At 43.0% G+C, this 10,383-nt stretch overlaps 1 protein-coding gene across 2 annotated transcripts in view; it reads left to right on the top strand.

Moving 5' to 3' along the window:
• The window catches only part of vps50 (VPS50 EARP/GARPII complex subunit), a 329,813-nt gene extending 325,696 nt beyond the window's left edge, over positions 1-4,117 (top strand). For both annotated transcript variants that reach the window (XM_063185955.1, XM_063185954.1), the window contains one exon: positions 2,104-4,117. In XM_063185955.1, the coding sequence (XP_063042025.1) occupies positions 2,104-2,223 (120 nt within the window). In that variant the 3' untranslated portion in view covers positions 2,224-4,117. The remainder of the gene's footprint in view (positions 1-2,103) is intronic.
• Positions 4,118-10,383: the final 6,266 nt, after the last annotated feature.

Raw genomic sequence — 10,383 nt, 5'->3', positions numbered from 1 at the left:
ATGGGTGAATGTTGCAGCTGCTGAGTATGGCTTGTTAAATTAATGAAGGTGACTCGATCTTTTGCTGTATACCCCTGTGCTGATATCCCCCATGGCGTTGCAGAGTTCATTAGGGCTATTTACAGCATGTGTGAGTGTGTGTTTACGCTGCTTCGGCACTAAAAGATGTGTTGTGATGGTGTTGTGATGTTTTCTGTGCCTGTGATTACGTAATTAATGTCCATATGTTAAAAAAATATTCTCTTAAAAAAATGTTTGAATCTGGGAAATAAAGGGAAATGTATGATCTAACACTGCGATCTTAATTGTGATTGGCTGATTTGTATTTACAAGCCATAGTGAATCGGGCATAAACAAACACCATTAGGCAGAATACAAGAAGAGCACTTATTTGCACCATATCTGGTTGGGATGTCAGTGTGATTGCAAAGACGTTTCATTCCTCTTTCATGTTACAGGCTGGAGCAGGATGGAAAAATAGTGGCACAAACTGACCTGTTTAAGACTCTTGTTGAAGCAAGGATAGTAACTGAGTTCACCTACTTTAAGGTCACAGCTGATGTTACTTTGTTTGAAAAAAAAATGGTGTTTAGATAAGGGACTTTGGTCAATCTGTAATGGTGGTAAGCTTAATTTTAGGTGGTAATAATCCGAGGTACGGGGGGTGATGGGGGGGAATGGGGAAGGAGAGGTCTACTCCCTTTTATGGTGAATGGAAGGATCAACATGCATGTAATGTAAAGTACATTTTTTAAGTGGTGACAATGGTTCACAATAAAGGAGTGTTGAAGGTCTTTACTGTATATCTCACCTTGCTGTAATAACACTTAATTCGCCGTTTGCGTCGTTCAGTTGAGGAAGTGGCTGGTTACCGCAGCAACACCACTGGTTAGTGCGCACGTTCATCACGCTGCCAGACACACATTTTGCCACAAAAACTCAGCGAGGTGAGATATAAAGAGGAATGAAACTCAGCGAGGTGAGATATACAGTAAAGAGGAATGAAACGTCTTTGCAATCACACTGACATCCCAACCAGATATGGTGCAATCAGTGTGATTGCAAAGACGTTTCATTCCTCTTTACTGTATATCTCACCTCGCTGAGTTTCATTCCTCTTTATATCTCACCTCGCTGAGTTTTTGTGGCAAAATGTGTGTCTGGCAGCGTGATGAACCTGCGCACTAACCAGTGGCGTTGCTGCGGTAACCAACCACTTCCTCAACTGAACGACGCAAACGGCGAATTAAGTGTTATTACAGCAATTTCTAAGATATAGTGTCAGCAATTCATTTCAAGTGTTAGATAAGCAATAAGCCTCTTGAGTCTGTGGGTTTGTTTTCGATTTATTATGTCTAAGGGGAGTTTTAACAGTGCTCTGTTTCACGCTGTGCTCCAAGTACCCTTCCCCATTATAAATCGAATTGCTTAATTTAGTCATTAGAGCCTTCAAATAAAGAAGTGAAGTGCGTGTGTGTGTGTGTGTGTGCATGGGGCAGTCCTGGCCTAATGGTTAGGGAGGTGGTCTTAAGATCAGAAGGTTACAGGTTCAAAACCCTACCCTGACCTCTCCCCAGTCCCAACACTTCCATCCATAGCTGAAGTGCCCTTGAGCAAGGCACCTTACCCCACATTACTCCAGGGACTGTAACCAGTACCCTTTAAAATAGCTGATGCTTTTATCCAAAGCAATTTAAAATGTAATGTAATGTAATGTAATGTAATGTAAAAGGTTACAGGTTCAAAACCCCACCCTGACCTCTCACTACTAGTCCCAACACCTCCATCCATAGCTGAGGCGCACCGTGAGCAAGGCACCTTACCCCACATTACTCCAGGGACTGTAACCAGTACCCTTTAAAATAGCTGATGCTTTTAAGTAACTTAAAGGGACACTGTCCCATTTTTGGAAATAAGCTCGTTTTACACCCCGCTTGAGTATAGTATAGGAGAATGGTAAAAGCCTATTATTTAACTGAAGGGGGTGTGTGAAATAAGCTTATTTCCAAAAATGGGGCAGTATCAGTTTAAGTAACTGAAAATTTAATTAAATGTAATGTAATGTAGTGTAATGTAATGTAATGTGTGTCTGCTTGTCTGCAGGAGTACTCTATGAAGCAGCTGGCCAACCTGGTGAATGTGTGTCTGGGCTCTCACATTAACAAGAAGGCCCGGCAGAAGCTTTTGGCAGCCATCGATGACATCGACCGACCCAAGAGATAAATGGACAAGCTCTCTCTCTCTCTCTCTCTCTCTCTCTCTCTCTCTGTCGCACGCACAGAACTCTGCTGAGAAACAACCTAAACACACACGTACCCAAGTCACCAAAATCCATACACTATACATTAAAATACATGCATTCACACATACAGTTACAGTACATGCAGATTATAGATGCACACATACACATGCATGTACATATGCAGCTCACACACCCAGAAAAAAGCCTCATACATGCTGGTGTGAGCCCCTGCTGCGTGTGAATACCAGAAGCCGCTCCTGACCGCCGCCCTGCATGGCAAACTTAAGCTTTTTCTGACCCATTTCTTTTTCTTAGTACAGTCAAGAGCAAAGAAATCCCGCACACTGTTTACCTGAAGAAGGTCGGATGACCGAAACATTGTATTAAAGTTTGCTGGTAGAATGAACAGTGTGCGGGATTTCTTTGCTCTTGAATGACAACCGTGCTGGGATAACATCCTACGCAGAGCTGCCCAACTACAGAGGTGTGCAAAAGCGTCTTTATTGAACTTTTTTTTAGTACAAACAGCAGCAGGTCTACCCATTCATGGGCCCTAGGCAAAATGTTGACATGGGGCCCCTTTGGAATGAGTTGTGGAGTGACCAGAGGGCAGATTTTGGTGGTGCACTAGACAAATGGCTAGTATTTCTATTGGTAAAAACCAGCCCCGTGTACAAGTTTTACAAAAAATGAATGTCGCCGATGATGACTCCTTTCTCTGTCTATGAAGGACATGTTGAAAGACACAGTCCTTGAACTTTTTTTCTGAAGATGGTGCAGTGAAGAAAATAGAGCAGCCCAGGTGCCTGAACTGTACAGTGTCTCGTATTAAATGCTGAAGTGCAAATCAGTTTTTGGGTTGTATGGGGACAGATACTGGACAAAATGATTTTGGCCTCCCTCCCATCTCTGCTTTGTCCTCTCCACAGTCAGAGAGAGAGCGGAGGGAGAAGATGGCAAACTGGACACATGATCTTTCTGAAAAGGCTTTTTTTTAAGACAACAAAATGCCTGAAGCAAGTGCTTTGCTTTAACTGTTCCAGTTTTGTTGCTTTTGTTTTGTTTTGTTTTTGTTGTTTTGTTTGTGTTTTGTATGGTTTTTGTTTTGTCTATCCAACTTCCAATGTATTTTTGAGAGACTTGAGTGTTGCGTCTTGTCCTGCTCTCGTCAGCACTGCTTCTCAGCAGCTGCACCAGCAGGCTTGACTAGAACTTGAGGAGCTCGCGTTCCACAGCAAACCACCGTAGAGCAGTGAAGGGTTAAAAAGTTTTATGTATATCGTACGTATTTATGTTTGCCCTGCGATTATTCTGAGAATTCTACAATCTATATAATTCTGTAATCTAATCAATGTCATTCGGATCAATGATCTGTCGGTTTATTATATGAATGTTGTGTTTAAGATAAAACAAAAGTATAGGTTTTAGTGAATATACCTGCACCTATCTTTGTGTATTTGATTCAAGATTTGAAAAAATAAAATAATCAGAGAAAGTGATTGAGTTGAACTCTTGCAGGACTCAGGCAAACAAACTGCATTCCATTCTGATGGTGTATGTTAATCGGGGAGCACCATAGCTTTTACTCTGTATGTGAATGAGTGAGAACCGTCTTGTTTGTTTGTTTATTTATTTCCCACTACTACTGTAAGCTCGAATCCCATCACGCGTCAGAGGAGTTGAGGTGGATCCGAGCCGGACTTCAATGTCTTCTTGTTCATGGCGTTAACTTGTATCCTTGTCTCCGTATTTAAGACAAAACACACCAAGTGTTTTTTTGTTTTTTTTAAATGGTCAAAATTTTAAAAGAATCATTAACTGTAGAATGCATTTGATTGAAGACCCTAAATAAACACACTAACTAAAACTTGGAAATAAGTTTTGTGTCATTGTTTTTTGTGTTTCATTCCTGTTAATGTATTGATAATATAGATAAAGTAGGGTTGCTGTCGAAGAGGCATGACATCCTTGCATGTGGATGATAAAAGACAAAATACAGGTACATATAACGTTACCGCATTAGACATCAGACAGTGAACGATAGACCAGGTGCTTGATGTTAGTATTTGAATATGATATGTTGTTCACTGCTACATTGTAATAATAGAATACTGTAAGAGATGGTTTTATGAAGAAGAGACGGCGAAATCCCCCATAGAGATGAATGGGAACAGTTCCACTGCTCCATTGTCAATAGCCAATCGTTATGCCGAACTGAACGGACGGCGTTCCAGTCATCTTGCTTGCTTGGAGCTTGGTGCTCCACTGTTGTTCTCATGCTGTGATGGAAATACTGTGCCTGCGCACTGTCAAAATAGCCTGTGAGAAAAGATGCTTTAAAAGCTTGTATTTTAATTCACACGAAGCAACTAAACACACTAGTCTAATCAACTTTCAACAGTGGTCTTGACCATATGATTTGAGACAATCAGTTGTCCGACACTCCTTTTCTCCCGTTATTCCATTCATTTTCAGAGGGTCTGGTCTTGCTAATCCAAAATAGTTTCGCCAGTATGGCTGCTGAGTGTGGTAACTTGGGTATAACAACTGATACTGGGCTCGTTGTTGCCAGATTTGTCTGACCAAATCCCGCCCAAAATGCTCTCAAAAATCGCCTAGACGCACGAAGTCCCGCCCAATTCTATTGATTTCTATGGCAAAAATTGGGCAGGTTTTTTTCTGCGAAATGCCATTTTTACCTGCACACTGCCATCCTAAGCAGCCCAATTGGGCGGGAAACAGCCCAATCTGGCAACACTGACTGGGCTCTTTGGTTATGAAGCAGTGCAGCGCCAACCGAGCAGGACGCATGCACAGTGCACAATTGTGATGCATTGACCCAGTCGGCAACTCTGGGCCCGCTCATGAAATTGCTTGTTTTCCCCCTTCGGTTGTCCCACCTGCTGTATGTAGTGGCTAATTAATGTGCCTAATGACTGGCAGTGATTGGCACCGCACGAGCTCGGGTGAAGCATTCTGAGGGGAAAACAATGACGTTTCATGGGCGGGCCAGAGGAGTCGACTGGGTCAATTCTGGTTAGGAAATTCAGAAAATGTGCAGAGTGCGCAGCAATGCGCCATCATGATCGAGCTTATGGTCATCATGCTCTATAGCAGTGTTTCCCAACCAGGGGTACGTGTACCACTAGGGGTACGCGAGCACACTGCAGGGGGTACTTGGAAAGATATTATTATAACAAATGTATGGAGCAGTCACATCAGGACAGGGAAAGCGATATAAAACATGAATTAGGGGGTACTCATGGCACAACAAAGAGGTTTAGGGGGTACACGAGTCAAGAGAGGTTGGGAAATACTGCTCTATAGTCACCTGACTACCAGCACACTAGGAGATGCAGAGGGTTTACTTCCCTTAGCTGTGAGGTGAGGTGAGACGAGGGTGCAGGAAGTAACTTATGACCTTTATATTTGCAACGTAGACCTACTATCTTTTACATTTTACATTACATTACAATAATGGGATAGAGGAAGTCTTTATCTGATGAAAACATAGCCCTGGGTAACCACCTCTGATTGAAATTAGGATGGTATGCAAGCCTTAGCCAAACATATGCCCCAGGAAGAGATAGCACTGTCTTACACACACACACACACACACACACACACACACACACACACACACACACACACACACACACACACACACACACACACACACACACACACACTGTACAGTACAGTAGTCAAGTCAAGTAGTAGTCAAGTAGGTTTTTTTATTGTCAATTTCTTTACATGCACTGGTCATACAAAGAATTTGAAATTACATTTCTTGCTTTCCCATACAGACATAGACTAATCTAGGTAAGGACATACGGTAGACAGTATAGACATAGACAGTACTTTTACATGGACTTAAGACAGTATGGACATAGACAGTGCTCATACAGACATTTAAAGTGCAAGACTGGACAACAGAAGACTTGTAGAGGACATACATTAAAGAGGTATTGTTGTGCTTTTGTGCTTTTCCTAAAAAAGTCCTTTATAGCGTTCTGACATGGTAATAGTAGCATTTGAAGAAAAATAAATATTAAAAAGGTCTGTCAAGTACACCAGCAGCAGTGTGTGTGTGTGTGTGTGTGTGTGTGTGTGTGTGTGTGTGTGTGTGTGTGTGTGTGTGTGTGTGTGTGTGTGTATGTGTTTAGTGCAGGTAGAAGGTGCGGTGTGCGTCTGTGTGTGTGTTCGTGTGTCTGTGTGTGTGTGGTTGTGTGTGTGTGTGTGTGTGTGTGTGTGTGTGTGTGTGTGTGTGTGTGTGTCAGTGTGTGTATGTTTGAGTTTAGTGCAGAAAGTGCAGTGTGCTTGTGTGTGTGTGTGTGTGTGTGTGTGTGTGTGTGTGTGTGTGTGTGTGTGTGTGTGTGCGTGTTTTGAGTTAGTGCAGGTTGAAAGTTCGAAAGTTCAGTCACAAGTATAGTAGTGCAGGTGGAATGTTCAGTCGCAGATATGGTGGTGGGGGATGGGGGGGGGGTTTGTCAGTGGCCTTGCTGGCTAGAGGCTGACAGTGGAGGGAGAGTGGGTTGAGTGTTCAGCATCTTGATCGCTTGGTGCATTGTGCTGCTCGCCAGCCTGGTGGTACGGGAACGGAGGCGCCTGTACCTCTTTCCAGAGGGTAGGAGGCTGAACAGTTTGTGTGCAGGGTGGCTTGTGTCTTTGATGATCATCAGTGCTTTCCGGGTGAGGCGTGTGGTGTAAATGTCCTGCAGGGAGGGGAGTGGTACTCCAATGATCTTCTTCGCTGTGTTCACAACACGCTGGAGTGTCTTCCTGTTTTTCTCCGTGCAGCTTCCTCCCCACACTGTGATGCAGTTGGACACGACGCTCTCTATGGTTCCTCTGTAGAATGTTGTCATGATGGAGGGTGTAACACTTGCCTTCTTTAGTTTGCGCAGGAAGTAGAGACGCTGATGGGCCTTCTTCTTCAGTAGAGCAGTGGTTCCCAACCTATGGGTCGGGACCCCCTTATGGGTCGCCAAAGATCCACAGGGGGTCGCGGAGCCCTCTTGATTTTAAGGGGTTTCGTTTTAAATATATATAGCCCATGTTGAATAAAAGACAAAGCATTTAACTAATAAATGCATAGACGCAACAAATTGTAAGTGCTACATTAAACATTTATTCAATATTTGACCAAAGACGAATTGAGGAATAAAATAACTAAAATAAGTTATCACAGGAAACGGAGGGCATCTTGTGACTCCGTCTCATGCGGGCGCTCGCGTGGTTGGGTCACCAAAGCTTAAAATAGTAAAAACATGGGTCCCAAAAGGTTGGGAACCACTGCAGTAGAGAACAGTATATTTGATTTTAGGTAGCTGTATTAAATGGACTTATTATATGGTTGTGACGTCATCGGTCGAATGCTCCATTCATTTCAACGGGGCTCCCCAACGTTCGCACGTCTGTTATTTTTCGATAACGGACGGGTTGGTCTATAACAGACCGCTGTCAATGGCAACAAGACTTTTCACTGCTAAAGCGACTTTTCAACAAGACTCTAATCAGCTGCTGTGATAAACAACACCTTTTGTCCTAGCTACCTAGCTGTTAGCGGTGTTCCACAACGGCACTGTTTTGTTTTTCCGCTCCGCGTCGGGGTCTAAAGATTCTCTCTGTCGTGCTGCTATTCCACGGTAGCGACCTTCTCGCCGAACGTTAACCCTTACTTATTATATGGTTGTGACGTCATCGGTCGAATGCTCCATTCATTTCAACGGGGCTCCCCAACGTTCGCACGTCTGTTATTTTTCGATAACGGACGGGTTGGTCTATAACAGACCGCTGTCAATGGCAACAAGACTTTTCACTGCTAAAGCGACTTTTCAACAAGACTCTAATCAGCTGCTGTGATAGACAACACCTGTTGTCCTGGCTACCTAACTGTTAGCGGTGTTCCACAACGGCACTGTTTTGTTTTGTGCAGCAACAATCTTTTGACATTAAAAACTATAATAGCCTAGACTTCACATTAAATAGGCCTAAAGAAATGTCCCCGTCATGTGTGAATCATTTAAGTATATCCATATAATAAGCGGGTTAACTTTCGGCGAGTCGGTCGCTTTGTGGAATAGCAGCACTTCAGAGAGAACAAGACCCCTCCGCTCCGCGTCGGGGTCTAAAGATTCTCTCTGTCGTGCTGCTATTCCACGGTAGCGACCTTCTCGCCGAACGTTAACCCTTACTTAATATCCTGCATTTGCAGCTGTTCAGAGTGGTAAGCAAGGAACACACTCAACTGTGGCTGTTAGACAAGACCATGACCTGCTCCAGTTTTGTTTTTTTGTTTTTTTTTCAAAAAGTAAAATTCTGTTTTTCCTTCCGCAGTAAATGTCAAGTGTTCTTGTGTGTTGTATTACATGGCTGTGTGGTGCCCTGTGGAGTGCTCGATAACAGATCTCTGCCAGGTAGTGAAGGTTCCTAAGCACATTTGCAGCTTCCTTGTTTACTCTTTTCAAAGGCCCTTAATAGAGTGGACACATTTTTGACATTTGTGCATGTTGGAAGCTGAGGCATTTTTTTTTTCATTCATGAAGTTGGGAATTTATGGACTTAAAGGGACACTGAGATTTTTAGTTGTTTATTTCCAGAATTCGTACTGCCCATTCACTAATGTTACTTTTTTCATGAATACTTACCACCAGCATCAAATTTTAAGTATTCATTATGACCGGAAAAATTGCACTTTTCATACATGAAAAGGGGGATCTTCTCCATGGTCCGCCATTTTGAATTTCCAAAAATAGCCATTTTTAGCTGCAAAAATGACTCTACTTGGACCATACTAGAAAATATTTGTTTATTACTCAGTAAACTTTAATGTAAAGATCAAATCTGGCAATAGGCAGCCCAGTTTCAATGAGCAGCATAGTTGCAGTACCTTTTTTGACCATTTCCTGCACAGTGTCCCTTTAACATAATTAACATTTGCTGAATTGCACTAGACATTTTCCCAAGCTTGCCCGAAATATGTTGGTTTTTATGTATATAGTAGTATATATATATTTAGGGTGTTTTGCCTTTATTGTTGACAGGACAGTGGAGGAGAGACGTGGGGAGAGAGACGAGGAAGGATCACCAAATGTACTGGGCCAGAATCGAACCCGGGTCGCCGGCATGGAAACCCAGTGCCCTACCGTTAGGCCACACGGCAGGGCCATGTGTGACGTGTTTTGGCAGAGCATTTCACCAAGCACTTTGTTGCTGACTAACAAGATATCTGAAAGATGCCGAAGGCTCCTAAGTACATGTGCAGCTTGTTTGTGTCCTGTTTCCTAGGTCCCTCTAGATAAAAGTGTGCTGTGTAGTAGTAAATGTTTATTTGTCACAGCTGTGGAGTTTTAGGAGGATACAGGAACTAACCAAGATATTTCAAGACTGACCTGCTGTTGTCTAACTTGTCTTCATATGGAAAAACATGTTGTCTGCACATTTCCACTCCGCAGTAAATATGATATGCTCTTGTGTGTTACATTATATGACTGTGCTGTGCTCTCCAAGACTGCTGGGCAACAGTAGGGCTGGGCAATATGACGATATATATCGTGATATATATCATTATCGTGATATAGGTTTTTTTTTTCTTATATCGCCCAGCCCTAGGCAACAGAGCACTAAAAGTTGGTCCTGAAGGCCCCTTGCAATGTCTGTGGCGCTACACGTGTGTAGGTCATGGAAGCCGACAGGAGGGGGGAACAAAGGTGTCAGTGGTTTTGGGCCCAGAGAAGGGGAGAGGGAGCAGAATTGGGTCTTCAATCATTACATTATATGTATATGGTGGGTGGGTTGGGTTTTCAGTTACCGCTAACTAGGTCTCAGTTAACCCGCATAATGCTGTGAGCGGCACTGAGTGTGTAATGTAATGTGGTGTATGGTCATCATGTTTATTTCACTCTAGACAAATGTGTGCAGTTAAGTGTAGTCAGGGGTGCAAGTAATTTTCTTGTCTTACCGGTGCTATTTTGTGCAAGTCTACCTAACAACCGCCCTTCCAATGCCAACATGTGCGCAAAAGATCTATATCACTGCATGACTATTTCAGGTAACTTTGAGCTATTCTCTTCATTAGGACAATTGTCTCAAATGGCATGGTTGTCACATGGATGTCACTGGCACGTTTTCTACTCTGT

The sequence above is a fragment of the Engraulis encrasicolus genome, chromosome 20 (assembly GCF_034702125.1).
Source record: "Engraulis encrasicolus isolate BLACKSEA-1 chromosome 20, IST_EnEncr_1.0, whole genome shotgun sequence".
Classification (NCBI taxonomy): domain Eukaryota; kingdom Metazoa; phylum Chordata; class Actinopteri; order Clupeiformes; family Engraulidae; genus Engraulis; species Engraulis encrasicolus.
This window is presented reverse-complemented; position numbering and strand designations above follow the sequence as displayed.